The sequence below is a fragment of the Colletotrichum spaethianum genome, assembly GCF_022836535.1.
Source record: "Colletotrichum spaethianum MAFF 239500 DNA, contig06, whole genome shotgun sequence".
In the NCBI taxonomy this organism is placed as follows: domain Eukaryota; kingdom Fungi; phylum Ascomycota; class Sordariomycetes; order Glomerellales; family Glomerellaceae; genus Colletotrichum; species Colletotrichum spaethianum.
This window is the reverse complement of record NW_026054776.1, coordinates 1,200,381-1,216,147: the sequence shown is the minus strand read 5'-3', so window position 1 is coordinate 1,216,147 and position 15,767 is coordinate 1,200,381. Positions and strand designations below refer to the sequence as shown.

Here is a 15,767-nt window from a genome sequence, read left to right as displayed (position 1 = left end):
TCAGCTTCCTCACCAGCCTCTCGTCGAAGCTGCTCGAGCAGCCGGTGATGAACCATGTCCTCGGTGTGGGCGCTGCCATCGTTGTATGGTGAGTTTCGGTCCGAAAACTCGGGACCAGGTGTGTCAAGGTTGAAGTGGCACAACGGAGCTGATAGACCAATCCGTCAAAGGTTGGCTTTTCCTGCCAGCTTACATCTGACACGTTGCTTACAGACTATCTGGTCTTTGTACACTTCAAGAGCACTATGGGTAAGAACGCAATTAGCCCGACCTTCGTCTGACTGCATCTGAGCCTTATCATCATCGATAACCATGCATTCTAGGAACAGGGCACTTGCTTGCAGCGCCTAGCGGCTGAGTGCAGATAGCATCGTGCTTACTTTACCAAAATGCTGATGATCTCGATTGCCGCGTGACCTAGGGGTTAGTTTCGGGAGGAACCCTTATCGTACCAGTTGTTCGTAAGGTTGCCACACTCTTCACGCATTTGGGGAAAGCTCGTAAGAAGACCTCGCCCAGGGCAATATTCAATGATAATATTTGCTGGGACATGAATGAGACGGCACAGAGCGGAGGAACCGACCGACGTTTCATCTTTACTTGGGCTAGACGTTCGTCGTCGTTGCCATCGATTCTCATCGAATCATATATTACGGCCCATAAACGGGCGTGGAAAGCGACTTTGGCTTGTAAATGCATCAGACAAAATGATAAATCGCTACATTGATAGCAAAACGCCCCAACACCGCGCAGGATGCTGGTGTTGTTACCCCCTTCCTTTCCCGAGTTGCGAATCCCTTATCCCAAGTAGTGTGAATAGACAGATGTGAAAAGTGCACCGAGTATTGACGAGGTCTTGACAAGACAAGAACACATCATAAGCACTTAGTGGTGACGATAGATGCGCATAAATGCAAATTGTAAATGAAGTAGCCTGGGGTATCAATGTCGCGCCTTTATACCGAGGGCTGTGATCAAGACCACAGCTTGCGCGAATTCGAGAAATACTTCAAGGACCGGCGTAGCGCAGACTGATGAAGGTGGGCGTCCTGGAACCATTGAGGTGTGACAGCAGGAGTACGAGACCCGACAGCATGGTCGTATTCAGACCTGGCCACAGGGACCGTTTCACCGTGGCGTCACCCTCTTGCCATCCAAGAATTTGGGACTCCTGCTGTCGTAGTACATATTGGGAGTCTCCTGTTGTCGTCGTGCTTCGTATGCCAGACGCTCTTCCTCGTCAAGAGAGAAGGCTTTCTTGAGCCAACCAAAGGCGCTGCGCTTCTTTTTGAGTCGCTTCTCTCCACTAGCCGTCATCTGTGAGTCGTATGTCATGGTGGTTACTGTGCTCAGCATACTTGCACCCCCCAGACGAGATGGGGCGTTCCTCTGGTGTGTTGGATGGTACCCAGCCTGACTTTCATACGGCGACCTAGGTTGAGCACCCGCAGTGAGTGGCCTCTGTTGCAGCGGAGAATGCGGGCTCGCTTGCACAGGGCGGTAGTATTGATGCTCTGACCGAGGAGAGGGTAGCACAGGTGGCAGCACCGCCGGAGAAAGCTCGTTGGCCGTGTGGTAACGCGGCCGCTGTTCAACATCTGACCCATAAGCCGAATCCGGGGCGTGGTACTCTTGAGGCGATCCCTGCCCCGTGTGAGGGAGGTTTGTCGCTGGCGGCGGAATCAGGATTGACTCGGGTGGAGTCGTCTTCAACGAGACACGTTGACGAAGCGAGGTCCTTTTTGTCAGTACGGGTGCTTCCGGCTGAGGTTGATATCGATCTGGTTCCGCTGTCGTAGGTGAGGGGAGAGGCTCCTGTGGTTGGGGGGTATACGTCCGTGGTTGGAGAATGTAGAGTGGTGCGTCGTCCAGGGCTACTTCCACCTCCACGTCGCCCACAGGCTCCGACACTGGTCCATCGGGCGCTTCCAAAGTCAACTTTGGTGTGGTCGAATGTGCACTCTTGGTTGTGCGCGTGGTGTTGCCTGTACGCGTGGTGTCGTGTGAGCGCGTGGTTCCGTGTGAGTGTGACGACTTTTGTGAGTTCGAGGTGTTTTGCGAGTTTGTGGTATGATATGAGCGCGTGGTGTTATTCGAGTATGACGTCTTGTGTGTTTTGACTGACTGCTCATCTGGAGAAGCGGCCGGTGATGGTCTCTGTAGCGGCATATCAAAATACGCGGTGTGCGAGCTTGACCTGCCACCAGTTGAGAAGGAGCCGCTCACGCTGTTTGCGCGTAGAGTTGAACGCCTCGCGGCCCTGGATGATGGGGGCGAAGACGGTGGAGAGTTGAGTGAGGCTTCTTCGATTCGGGCGCCTTGCAGAGGCAAGGTGAAGGGAGGGATGCTGGCCTGCAATATTGTTAGCACCGCACAAGAGTAAGCACATGAGGCTTCGACTCACCCAGGTTCTCCGACTTACTTCACCGGCCTTCTTACTCATTTCTGCCACCATTTTCCCGAGCTTGATAACCAGGGAGTTCAGCTCTTTGCCCTGAGCCTGCAGCTCCACAAACGCATTGTACCAGCCCTCAGTGTTGCCCTTCATGGCAGTGTAAATGTCAACGACGTCTGGACGATCTTGACGCCAAATGCCCGTATTCTGCTGAGCCAGATAAATGGCGAATTCCTTGGTCGCGGCCAAGCCCTGCTGCACATCCTTGTCGTATTGTTCGAGCTGGATGTTGGTGCGGGCCACGATGTGCTCAATCTTCTCGTTTCCCTGAACGATCTCGAGCCGAAAGTTGCGATCCTCCAGCATTTTCTCAAAGGCGTCTAGGTTCTCCATGGGCAGACGGAGATAGTCGATCCTCTCCTTCAGATCCTTGGTTGCCTGATCAAAATCCTCCATGACCACTTCAAGAAACTCGTCCACTTCGTCGATATGCCCCTGCAGAATGCTGACAACCTGAGCCGCGCTGTTAGCCATACCGTGCAGCAGCAAGTACACCCCGAAGGATATTTGGGCCATGAGCTTTTGAAGCTCGTGCTGCTGTTGGCCGGGCCGATAACGCCAAAGCATGTCGGGCAGCTCATCTTCGCGCTCCTGGCTAATAAGCTCTTCACGACGGACTTTTGCGTCGGCAGTTTTGAGTTTTGGCTTGTCGGCGGGGTTACCATCAGCGACCTCAAGAAATGACTCGGCAAAGGCGGCTTGCATCGAGGGGATGGGATGGCAAGGGACGTTGGGGCTGCCCAGTGTTGGAGACTCGTTGTTGGCTCGGCGCGCGTTGCGCTCTGGGATCTGGGGCACGGTTGCCGTGGTGGGTGTCCGTTGAGCGTCCTCATCGTCGCTCTCAAAGATGGGTGAAGGATAGCCGTCCGAAGGAGATAGGAGAACGATGGGCAGATCCAGACTCAAATCGAGGGTATTGCTGGCCCCGAAGGACATGCGCGGGAAGCCGGTCGAGGTAGCCATGGCGTACAAAAGCTGCGTCTCGGAAGCTATAGACGAGCGGCAGTGACCATTGGTGTGCGACGATTGTCACAGCCGCTCGACAAGGCGGGCGGATCGGCAGGTAATCGGTATCGTAGGATGTGGCAGGCCGAGGAGCCAAGCTGGGGGCTCGATGTACGACGCTGTGCGACGCGAGCGCTTAGGGAGAACCACCACTGTCACTGCCGGTCTCACAGATGATTGTGGTGGTAGTTGTCGCGATTGTTGGTTGGACAAGAGGAATAGAGGACGAAGATGGACAAAGAGAGAGCCGCGCCGGAGGAAGGAGAAAAAGACCGTGTTCAGCAGTCGCACATAGACATGACAGGCAGGATAGCCCCTGGTTGGTGAGGAGGGGGAGGGGGGCTGAGAAGGGTTAGAACGAGTAAGAATAGGTCCGCGGTCTGGTCGTGGTGGTGGTGAAGAGGGTGGGCGAGAGCGAGCAAGGAGGGAGGGCGGGAGGCAAGGCAAGGCCAGACAGGGTAAGGTATAGTGTAGATTATAGTGCGAAGTGGGATAATATTAGGATTACGAATAAAGGGTTTAGGTTGGGATTAGGAAGCGGAAAGATGGAGGATTGCAAGGGCCAAGCTATGACGAGGGGGACGCGGAGGCTCAGTCTTGGACGCAGATGGCGGGGAGGGCAGAAGAGTGCATTCCAGTCAAGGCTTGACCGGCCCCAACGATGCAGGTGACGCAAGGCAAAGTGGCGACGGCGACGGCGACAATGGCGATGCTGGAGGGGGCGGAGAAGGCAAAGGTGAGGCGAGCGAGGTGCAAAGTGACTTTGGAGTTGTTGAAGAGGTTTAAAAAATAATAATCAGAAAATCAAAACCAAAAAGTCGAGAGGAAAGAAAAGGGCAAAGAAGCTGTCCTTTTCGGCCGGAAGATGGATGGGATGGATGCCCTGGACCATAACTCCGTGCCTTGACTGGAATGAAAGAAAGAAAAGAATGGATTGAATGGCTCGAATGCCGGGGAGTACGCTAAGGCAAGGCAAGGCAAGGCAAGAGCAGGCAAGGTGGTGGTGGAAAAAAGAGAGCAAGGTATCTTTCGACGCTACTGTCCAAGCAGTAAAATGGTAGGAGTAAAGGTGGTGCAAGGTACGGAGCGAGGACAGGCCAGGTATGGATACATGTGTCGAGGTACCTTTACCCGAGATGGACGTGATCTCAAAGAAAGCAAGGTAGGTAGTTTAGGTGGGTGCATGCCAAATCGTCCGTGAGGTAGCGTACCACACTTCATACCTGTCTGTAAGGCTACCCTATCCATCTGGAGCCCCATTCTCTCTTGGCGTCAATCTGTCACATCTGACCGTCATCAGGGCTTCAACATTTGGCGAGATCAAAAATCAATCAATAAATCAATCAATAAAAAGCAAGTGCTGCTGGGTGGTGGTGTTGTTGGTTGGCACTGGAGTTTGACACTGACACTGACTGGCATTGACGTGGACGGTGGCAGTGACAGTGACATGGACCTGGCCGTGGACGTTTGTAGTGCTGTAGCGTATGTACCTATGCATGTACTTTTCTTACAGTACCTAGTTTACCTACTGCAAAATGACACTCCCCCCTAACCCGACCGCCGCTGGGAGAGTGGGGGGGGGGACCTAAGAAAAGAGACGAACGGGATGACAAGTCTTCCAGTCGCATCGCTTTGCGGCGCTCCCTTTCCCCCTTCTCCCCCGTCCTTGCGTCTGCGCCCTCGCCCTTTGTTGGCTGTGCTGTCTGTGTCGCATTGTCTCGTTGCTGCAACTTTCGTCCCTGCCTTTTCTCACACCCCCCCCGGTTTCCCCTTTGCTCGTCTGCATCTCGACGGAAAACTCAGCATGTACGGATTCTTCATCTCCTTCTTCAAAGTTGAAACCAACTTGGTCATTCCACGCAGCTCATCAATCAGATCATTCCGTCGATCCGCTCCCTCCCCCTACTCCTGGCCATCGCATCGCTCATCTACTGCGTGGAGGCGCCTCCGTGTACCCCAATGAGGCCATGGAGGGAAGAACCCAGCAGCACCCGCCCACCGCCCCCTTGGAGAGAGTTCAACGTGCACCACCACCAAGTCCCCCCTTGGACCCCTGTCGCCAGTCGTCTTTTCGCAGTTAGCCTCCTTTTGGTTCCTCCAAACCCCTGAACAGAACGGGGAAAGACATGGCAGGACGGAAAGGGCCCAGAACCGCCCGATGGCTCACCCAGACTGGAACCTTGCCGCAGGGGCCCCTCAACTTCGACCCAGAACCCAGAACCAGCTCTGATGAGTCTCACCTCATCTCTCAGTCGCCCACGCGGCCACTTCGGTCTCTAGCACCCACTACAGTCGGTGACGGTGACATGGACTTTCGAATCCGGACCTGCATGTCACGCCGCCCCTCTCTTGCGGTTGCGTTGTATCTGCACTCTGATAGTCCTTGCGCTGCCCGGCCCGCCTGAGCTCAAGGGACCGACCACTTCGGTCCTTCACTGCTTCCACGCCCTCATCCTGCGGGGAGCCGCCATCGGACATCGATATTGGAGCTTCATATACCGTTACCATGCCCAGACCGGCATGCCAGGGCACAGGAACGACTGCCACTCCGCAGTCCGGGCGGGTGCATTCCCATCGCCGGCCCCCTACGGGCCCTGTCTGTTATCACTTTTAGCCCCCCCGAATACCAGGCTGTAAGCTCGCAACGATGGGAACAAGGCGATGGCACAGACAGAGCGCAACCCGACAACTTGCTTCCGGTTATTTGTGATCACCAAGAGCCATGATAATCGACGCACCCAAGGGGAGAAAGGAAAGAAAAGGAGAAAAAGAAGAAGCAATAAACACACCGAGACCGTTTCTTGTTTACTTGGGGCATGTAAGGTCGAGTCTGTAGAGTACATGTACTCCACGCCACCGGACTGGCTGACTGTTTCTCCAGTCGCGGCACTACTGGTTACTGACTCTGTCGCTGAACACTATTCGGCGGTGTCCACACATGATGCATCGACTGCCACTTTCCCGTTCAGCATGGGGGAGAAAAAAAAAAAAGCTCGCCCACTTCCCTTTCCACCCCTACCTTGCATCTGCTGGCCTGCATCTGCTACGCCATCGACACACTGCTGCTACTGCTCCAGCTTGCGCCGACGAGATGCCCGTGAAAAGCATGTCTCGCTTGGTCCTGCGGCCATGGAGGCAAATGTATCTGTACCGACGTCTAGGTATTGCATCGACGTACCGACACACGTAGGTACACTACACTACACTCACCGACAGGCACTCTGCTCGGTGGGCCGGCAACCTGCACAAACCCGTACCAGAACCACGGAACATACGGACATTGAACCTCGCGTTCTCCCCCCACCAGCCGGCGTCTGCTCTCTCCGCAACGCCGTCAGGAAACCGGCAGCGGTCGAATGGCTCTGGGCCGGGTCACCAAATTGCAATTCCAGCGTCACATCCACTGTGAGGAAAAGGCCGGCCAGCCATTGACGCAGTAATCGCGCCTCGCCGGCCCAGCATATGCACGCTGGCACGCTAAAGCAGGCGGGCAGATGTTTCGTCAGCCACCAAGCACGGCAGAACGCACCGCTCTGCTGCCTTTTCATTTGCAGGTGCAATCCACGGCCCCCGTCCCCCAAGACGAGACAAGGTACCTTACCTTAGGGCCACGAGACTATTCACTTGGTGCAGCGACGAGGCTCGATTCGGATTGAACCCCTGCTGATGACAGCCAGCCTGGGACACCGTCCCATGACACACCTCCTCATTCATCTTCTTTCGTAGACGGATGTGGGTGTTTTGGGGAAGTTCGTCGCCGTTGCCAGCCATCCAGCCAGCCCATTCCAGAAACACTCATCCGGCCTGCCCAATTAATAACTCGCACCCATATGGCGGGGTTGAAAAGGCAGGATGAGCACTTGATTGGGCGTTGAGGTGCGGGCACCTTCCTCTCTCGAGATTGAATTGCTGTCTTGTTCCATTCGACGTGCCATTGGACGTCCGTATGGGATGACAATGTCACTCCTTCCTGCAACCTCGCCCTCCAGAGGTGCCTCTTTGGTCGACAAAAGCAGGGTCTGGGGAACCTGGCCTTGCATTTGCCTCGCCTGCTTTTCGCCCAGTCCAGCCCAGCCCCACCTGGCAAGCAAAACCCGACTGTCGCCAGGCAGCACAAGCGCCCATGTCGATACAGGTACAGAAGGAGGACCATTGTCCAGAGAGGGTGGCGCGGATTCTGTCCCTTGTGCGGCAAGGGGCCATTGGTACGACCAAGATCGTATTTGGCTTTGCCGTGCCTATCACCAAAATCGCCCCGCCAGACCGCTCTTCATCGCTCGCCAACGACGGCACGAGTCGCAGAGTGGCGAGTGCCCTGGCGATCCCTCGACTATTTACGGTGCACCCTTTATTCCGTCTGTGGTCTGACATTGGAGTGGCAGCTCCCCACGTGCCTGGTCTCCAGCCGCACGGCCTTTGGTGTTTGAAGCGGTAAAGCTGCTCCTGACTCTCAAACCGCCGACCACGTCGACTACGCGCACCGTCTCTCGTCGCCGGTTGGCATTAGGTTGCATCGACGGCTCGCTTCTCCGGCCTCATTCCCAACTGTGGACACAGGCTCACTATCCCGATCGATCGGCCTCGTCTACCGTCTACACTAGAGCCCGCTTGCGCAGTACTCCCCTTGGCCGACCCCTGGGAGACCTTCTGTATCGATCAAATGGGATATTTGACCCCGTCCACGATGAGCAACTTGGGCTCTTGGCATATTTCCCCCAGGCTTCGTTGACCGCCGGTTAGGATTGGCCATGACATCCCTGACGTGGCTGGACCAGGGGAGATGAAAAGAGACGAGAGAACAAAAGACGAGATGAACGCCTGAGCCTCATTGAGTTCGTTCGACAACCCCTGGCGCTAGACGGATGTCTCGTCTGTGCGGCTAATCACTTGAGGCCCAACTGCGAACACGGAGAATTACTTAGCATGCCCCCCGTCGGGATGACATGAGACAAATAGAAGCCTCGGCCCAAGGAACTGGAGCTGTCAATCTCAGCCTTGACTCTCGACTGCACCATCACGTCTGGGCCTGCCAACACGAGGAGCGGTCGCTTCCATGCGGCCCGTTGTGGCTCTGGTAAACCAATAAATGACCCAAACCGGTCCGCTGATTTCCATTACAGTCGGATGACCTGGGCGAGTCAGATTAACGCTTCCCGCTTGGCGACTTGTGCTGACTGCATCTGGCAATGGTCAATATTGGGTTGACGGAATATTGGCCCTTTCGAATATTGCTAGTCCACACCTTAAGAGATCAGCAACGCGACATGGTCGCCAGAATGAAAGCAAGGGGAAGGCGATTGGGCCTTTTCCAAGATGACGAGCATGATAACGCGACGGGCCACATTCGGCAGGGCCTGGGTGGAACTTGCACGACACTGCTTCCGTATTGCCGTCGCCTAGGGGTCACTTTTAGGCAAAGACGGCCACACGGTGGCTCCTGTGGGATCAATAAGTCGTTGACCCCCTTTCCAACCCTCGCGCGGCAAACCAGTCCTTCAGCGTGGATTGCTTTGTGGTGGCTCCCCTCCTGGGTCGGAGAGTGGCGTCCACATTTGCGTCGCGCTTCGCTTCTCCATCCCAACGCAAGCGCGGAAATGACAGGCACCCACGATTCAGTCGTTTTGCACAACAAGCGCGGGCTGCAAGGCATGACCCGGTTCCGCACCCGTCACACCTCTACTCGGTCCAAGTGGTTCCCTTGTGGCACTCTCGCCCCTGGAACGGTTCTTGATCGACAACCGGTTCATCTGGGGATCGATCTACAATGTGCTTACCAAGGTTGCGAAGAACAATCTGCTGTCTTCTCTGCATGAGCCTCACCCCGCAACATGCACGTCTTTGCCCGGGGAATGACAGAGGTGCGACGAATTGCATGAGGAACAGAGAATGGCAAGCCATCTCCAAGCCACGATGGCTTGTGTTTGTCTCAGCCCTGGGGCTTCGGAGCACACTTCGCAGCGTAGCCAGCGAACGGGCGACTAGCCATATGCGCCTCCTTGACGAAGTTGGCTCTTCGCCGCTGATGCTGGACAAAAGGCACGAGGCTTCTATCAAAGTCAAGAGCAGCCACGGTACTATACCGACAACGTGCCCCCTATCCTCTGCTTACCCAGCGCCAGCCACGCAGCATAGCCGAGAGAGCATATGTAGACACATGTGGATTTTTTGACTGGACGCGATCATGTCAACTATCTCGTCTCACGGTCGCGCTCCTCAACACAGCCGAGAAGAAATCCTGCAGGAATAGCAGACCGCATCTACGATGTGGCTTTTCGGATGGACCAGAAAATTTCCAGGAACGCCGGCGTCCCCTTTTTCGGGGGGTCAACATCATACATACTTCCCCCCACATCATCTCCGGCTAACTGCAGCAACGGTCAAGACCCTCTTTCAGGCCCAGGTCCCTAGACCAAAAAAAGCGGAAAGAGCAACCAAAAAGAAGAAAAAGGCCACATCGCTTCCGTCACTTCGCCTGGGGTCGCTGAAATACACTACTACACTGCATCGTCACACCCCGCGGCTCAGCTACCTGGGCGTATCATTAAGCATCGTCACAACATAGCTGTCAACACCAGCTCCCTCTTGGAGTAGGTCCGCCGCGCAGCTTCAACAGAACGCAGTATCCCCGAAGACTATACTCAGTATTAATAGGCCATCTCGGCAGATGGTGTAGTACGATAACCGGACTTGACTGTACACTATCCACTGCACGCGACATCGAACCCAGCACGGTGTCATCCGGACTGGGTCATCCTGGCAGCGACGTGATTGCGCTTCTCGGCCGGCGGAGCCGACCCCTGCAACTCAACATTCCGTGCTGGGAGAGGTAAGTCGCCCCATTCAAATCCTCTCAGATTCTCGAACCGCCCGCATTCTCGGCTCAACTCCAAAAATTCACCATCGTGAAGAGCAAAAGGCATCAAAGGCCTTTTCTAGCGGGATCCCACTAGACAGACCACGATGCTCGCTGCCTTTCGCTTTGGGACGGATCTTTGGGATCCGTCTCACCGCTTCGAGACCTCGTGGCTCTTGTCCCCCTACCTGCTAGGTGCTTGTCGGGCGCTGATCGTGAGTTTTGCCCCCCTTTTCCCCTTTTCCTTGTCGCGTGCCCGAGGGCCTCTCCAGCGTGCCTCAAAACACCATCACTTGGATTTGTTTTTGGGCCTGTCCAGCTGCGCATTTGCGCAATGTCATCCATCCAAAGATCTTGGCGAAGCGGAACCTAACCTCTCCTGCAACAGAGTCTCTACATCTTCGTCGTCCGCTTCTTCGTCATCGGCTGGACGTGTAATCGTGCCGAGTACGGCGGGTGCGAGGCTGTCGGCCAGAGCTTCTCCTTCTTCACCGTCCTTACCTACTGGGGCTTGGGTTTCTACTTCCTCATCTCGGCCATCCACACTCTCACGTACGCCCGCTCCGGCAGCCCGCTGCTCGAACGCTTCCCGCGACCTCTGCAAGCCCTACACGCCTTTTACTACACCACCATCGTCACCTACCCGTTCATCGTCACCGTCGTGTACTGGGCCATAATCTACGCCGGGCCATGGTACCCCGACCAGTTCAGCGCCTGGAGTAACATCTCCCAGCACGGCCTCAACTCGGCCTTCGCACTCTTCGAGATCGTGGTCCCGCGCACCAGCGCCGCCCAGCTCGAGTGGGTGCACATGCTCTGGCTCATCATCGTTTTGGCGCTCTACCTTGCCCTTGCGTACCTGACGTATTACACCCAGGGCTTCTACCCGTACACCTTCCTCGACATCAAGGCCAATGGCAGCGGCAAGGTGGCTGCCTACATTGTGGGCATCGCCGTCGCCGGCATCGTAATCTACCTCATCGTCAAGGGTCTCATCTGGCTGAGGGAGTGGGTGACGGAGAGGAAGCTGGGCATGGATGGCAAGTTTGCCCAGCAGCGCTACCACAACTACGATACCGAGCTGGGCACCATCAACTCCAAGCACTGAGGTGGGGGTTGCTGAAGCAGCAAGGATTACACCATTAATCTAGACGGTTCAGCTACGATAGACCTGTGTAATAGGGATCGGTTGGCTGGCTGTTTGGTTGATTAGGGGGAAATAAGGACTGGAAGCGAGCGTCGCATTGTTATTATACCCGAGGGGCCTTGATGTGTGCCCTGCCATGATTCGCATCACGACTTGAAACCGGCGCAAAGAAAGGGAAATGCATCCAGTAGTGGTAATACAGAACAAATGTCTAGTGTGATGGTACAAGTAATGCAAACATCTAAATCGCTACGAGGGGGTCAGTCCTTTGGGCTGCTACGTTGTGAAGGCTAGCACTTCAACGAGATGCCCCTCCTCATCTCCGACTCTCTAATCTCAAACATGATTTGGACGCCCATGTACAGCGACGCGCAAGCAATCATGAAGAACATTACGCCTGCAGACTGGGGGTTAGCATCGGGTACTGAAACGGAAAACCCATGGAGGGGGGGCGGCGGTGGCACTCACCTGACCAGTCGTGCAGAATGCCGTAGAGGATGCTCTGCAGGCCGTCCAGGCCGACAGCGAAGCCGACGAGGTTGGCAATCATCATCATGAGCACGTTGGCGACGGCGCCGAGGCCGCAGAGCCGGCGGTACGCGTCCGGCCGGCCCTCCCACTTCCTCGCCGGGAACAGGAGCTGCGCGAGGACCTCGGGCAGGAGGAAGAGCACAATGAGCCAGCCCCAGATGAGCAGGCGCAGGCGGATGTCGTGCCATAGGGCGACAAAGGTGAAGACGAGCAGGTACGTGGCGATGGAGCGGACGGTGGTGGCCCAGGAGCGGAAGTTGGCGCCGCCGAGGGGGATGTAGATATAGCGGATGAGCCAGCGGTTGTAGGAGCGATGCCAGGCCTTCCAGAAGGACTTTGGCGACCAGTTGTTGGAGACGCAGCGGAGCATGTTCTCCGGGGGGTCGACGCCGTCGAGCAGGGCCCAAAGGCGGAAGAGGCGCCAGGGGAGGAGGAGCTTGAGCCAGATGATGTGCAGGTTGAAGAAGGAGAGGAGGGAGAGCTGGGCGGGCGTGTAGGTGGACCAGTCCGGGCCCGCGTGGGAGATGGCGCAGACGTAGTCGTAGTGGAGGATGACCTCCATGGCGAGGAGGACGAGGAGGAAGCGGACGGCGTAGCGGACGGTGCGATGGGTCTCGATGGTGGCGGGCGGGTGGCGGAGCTGGGAGATGAAGTCGTTGTAGGTCATGATGGGCCCGACGAGGTATAGGGGCGCGTAGATTGCGTAGGCGACGTAGTTGCGGAAGGAGTAGTCTCGGGGCGCGGCCGAGATGGCGAGGCGGTCGCGCTCCGAGAGATTGGCGGGGTCGAGTTGCTTCTTCTTGAGGACGTCAGTGCTGGCGGAGAGAAGGAGGGGGGCTCAGGGGCCGTGTTTGTCTGCTGGTCTTACCTCTAGGGGCTCCCGCTCCGCTGATCGAGGCTGAAGTAGTAGTCCAGGTTGAAGCTGATGAGCCGCAGGACGGTGATGTTGAAGAGGATCTCCCAGCGGCCCATCAGCCCGCCGTGGCGGTCCATCCAGCTTCCCCAGCGCACGAGGAACGGGTCCTCGTCGAGAAGGTTCTTCCCCGAAGGCGGCGGGGTGATGTGCCGCGCGATGGCGGCGAACTTGTACCCCTCGCACAGCTCGTTGGCGAAGAGCATGCAGATGTTGAAGACCCAGGTCGCGGCGGGGACGTGGCGGCGCGGCAGCCTCGTGGCGATCTGGTAGTTGATGTGCAGGATGGCGAGGACCTTCAGGGCGGAGAAGCCGTGCAGGGCGACGAGGAAGACAAGGGCGAAGCGGTAGTCGAAGGAGGCGCGCTGCTCGAGGCGGGCGTCGCCCTGCTCGGCGGCGGACTTCTTGTTCAGGTCGGCGGGGACGGGGAAGACTACGTTCCAGAGCTTGCGCAGAAGGGGGTGGAAGGTCAGAAGGATGGCCATGAAGGGGAGGTTCTGGCGGAAGGTGTGGTATTGCGAGTCGGATACGTCCTAGAGGATCTTGTGCGTGAGTTCGTGCCTGGTATCGCGGGAAGGGGGGTTTCTGTCAAGAGGTGCGGCTTACGATCTTGCGGCCCGGAATCCAGCCGTCCGAGAGGAAGCGCTCGTACTTGTGATATCGGGGGTCTGAGGCTGTAGAAGGGCAATGGGCCGTCAGCAAATGGCTCCTCAGGGGTCTCTTCTGGACGGGGACCAACGTACTTCTCGAGACCTCGTAGGCGATCCAGAACATGTACGGCACGATGCCGCCAATGAAGATCACGTAGAACCAGTACTCGGGGGTGTTCCATTTCGATGGCTGCGCGCGGACGCGGGCCTTGGCCGGCGGCTCCTTGCTATGCGCTGGGTCGGCGCGGGCCTCGACGACGGTCTTGTAGGGGACGGAGGAGGCGTTGGTGAAGCGCGTGTCGAGGTTGTCGAGGTCGTAGATGCTCCTCAGGAACCTGAGAAGGGCGGCCATAGCTGCGGCCGCGAGCTCTCCGGGGAGCTGCTGGTGCGCACGTAAATAAGGGCTGCAAGAAGGAAAGAAGCCAACGACTGGATGTTTCTAGATCATTGTCAATGAAGCAGTGAAAATAGAGCAGCTCGAGCGGAGCAGGTCGTGAAGAACGCCGTCAGTCGATCGGTGGGAATAGGGTTCGCGATGTGAGAGATTGGAAAATGAGGGATGCAGAGTGGTCTCGTGTTCACCCCCCAGATAGACCTCGCATTTCCGTCCCATATGTCCCGACCGGGGGGGTATTTTTGTGACGCAAAACTACCCGCTAAGCTAAGCTCGGACAAGGGTTGACAGGGCACCTCTTTCACCCGCGTAACAGCTCGACGGTTAGCTGCACTGCCCGCAAAGCTGGGGCTTCGGGGTCCTTTTTTTCTTCCTTTGGCCCCAACGGTGTTGAGCAACACCCAATTGGCGGGGAGGATCGACAGAACCCCTTTTTTGGTACTGGGGTCGACGGAAGTCAGTGGGCTAGGTATCGACCTCTTCAATACCTTGGTACCGAGCTGCTACAGAAGTATTCCGGCCAATCACAGCCACCTCATATCAATTAGGTTGCAACAACATCACAAAGCAGTTTCTGAACTAATCGCAATCTGCACATTGCTCCGTTTGAGCTAATAAGTGAATTCCTTGCTTGAAAAATATGTATCTTGTCTATTCTAACTGTTTACGTCTTTGTCCGGAGAATGGTTTGTTCTTCGTATCCGGCGCCGACGTGGGGCCGATCAATCCTCCGGCCATCGTCAGACATGGAGAAATGGTCAAGCATCTTCTATAAGACTCTAGCAATCCTTCCTTTATGTTGTCGTTTGCTGCCCTTCCAATCCCTTGCGCGCCGCGTCTTCACACAAGTCCGTCACGCTTTGGTTATTCATGATGATAAAGACGGAGATCTCGAATTGAGAAGTTCTTGGTGAACCAGTACCGGGTCTTGACGGCGATGAGCGAGTCTACCCCGAGCACATAGGCCGGCTTTCTCACGTCGAGACTTTCAGGCGATACCGATACTGAATTGGCTAGCTTCTGGATCAAGCCATGAGCCACGGCCTAGCCGGCGTCTTCCAGGGTGGCGGCGGCCATGATGAGGCCGATGTAGTCAAATTACCCTTCCTCTTGAGAGGCCCCGTTGTTGTCCTCTCCTGTGATATTCTCACCAATACACGGAAGACGGCTGAACAGTAGCTTCTTCGGCCATACAATCTGGCCTTCTTCGGTCGGATTGTATATATGCGAGGGCTTTTCCATGGTTGTAACTACTTGAGCGTTGCCGCCGGCGCAGTCGTAGGATGAGTCGCATACGACGTCTAGCAGCGCCATGAGCTTCTCATTGTGTACGCCGCCGTACGTCCGGAGGTTGGACGTCTGAGTGACGCTGTAGCGGTCAAACAAATCTTCGAATGTACCGCCGACCGCGTAGTTGCTTTGGCCAGGGTTGCCGAATATACCACAGAACGACGAAAGGAGCACAAGGAAGTCCGCATCCTTGGGTAGCAGCTCATTTAGATTCCACGTATCCATGCGTTTGGGACGGATAGCATCGTGAAGCTGTTCCATAGACATTTTCGGTATTGCTTCGTCCTAGAATGCGGAAAACGCAGTTCATTAGCCACAATGCACTTTTGGTACATGTCTGCTCATGTGACTCGGCACTTACATTAAGCTTCATAGCGCCTTAGATGCAGCCTCGGATAGGAGGAAACTGTGATGCTGCATCCTTCAGTACCTGATCAAGCGCGTTGCGACAGTCGCAAGGCGGAGCCAAGATCCTCGCTCCTAGGGCCTCGGCTTCTTTATTGAACGACTGTGCCCCTGGAGATGAAAT

At 56.1% G+C, this 15,767-nt stretch overlaps 5 protein-coding genes across 5 annotated transcripts; 1 reads left to right on the top strand and 4 right to left on the bottom strand.

Annotated features, from left to right (window-relative positions):
• Positions 1-1,128: 1,128 nt before the first annotated feature.
• On the bottom strand, positions 1,129-1,335 carry ColSpa_03337 (uncharacterized protein; the record flags this gene model as incomplete). Its single annotated transcript, XM_049269549.1, has 1 exon — positions 1,129-1,335. The coding sequence occupies one exon, from the start codon at positions 1,333-1,335 to the stop codon at positions 1,129-1,131; it is 207 nt and encodes a 68-aa protein (XP_049125506.1).
• An 835-nt stretch (positions 1,336-2,170) lies between these two features.
• ColSpa_03336 (uncharacterized protein) lies at positions 2,171-3,418 on the bottom strand (the record flags this gene model as incomplete). Its single annotated transcript, XM_049269548.1, has 2 exons — positions 2,171-2,260; positions 2,423-3,418. The coding sequence occupies 2 exons, from the start codon at positions 3,416-3,418 to the stop codon at positions 2,171-2,173; spliced, it is 1,086 nt and encodes a 361-aa protein (XP_049125505.1).
• A 7,002-nt stretch (positions 3,419-10,420) lies between these two features.
• Positions 10,421-11,421, top strand: ColSpa_03335 (uncharacterized protein; the record flags this gene model as incomplete). The annotated part of the gene is made up of 2 exons (XM_049269547.1): positions 10,421-10,528; positions 10,702-11,421. The coding sequence occupies 2 exons, from the start codon at positions 10,421-10,423 to the stop codon at positions 11,419-11,421; spliced, it is 828 nt and encodes a 275-aa protein (XP_049125504.1).
• A 329-nt stretch (positions 11,422-11,750) lies between these two features.
• ColSpa_03334 (glycerol uptake protein 1) lies at positions 11,751-13,906 on the bottom strand (the record flags this gene model as incomplete). Its single annotated transcript, XM_049269546.1, is given in 5 exon segments — positions 11,751-11,857; positions 11,929-12,790; positions 12,860-12,913; positions 12,931-13,437; positions 13,511-13,906. 5 exon segments carry the CDS (start codon positions 13,904-13,906, stop codon positions 11,751-11,753), a joined length of 1,926 nt encoding a protein of 641 aa, XP_049125503.1.
• A 1,140-nt stretch (positions 13,907-15,046) lies between these two features.
• ColSpa_03333 (reducing polyketide synthase PKS1) lies at positions 15,047-15,505 on the bottom strand (the record flags this gene model as incomplete). The annotated part of the gene is made up of 1 exon (XM_049269545.1): positions 15,047-15,505. One exon carries the CDS (start codon positions 15,503-15,505, stop codon positions 15,047-15,049), a length of 459 nt encoding a protein of 152 aa, XP_049125502.1.
• Between the last annotated feature and the right edge of the window lie 262 nt (positions 15,506-15,767).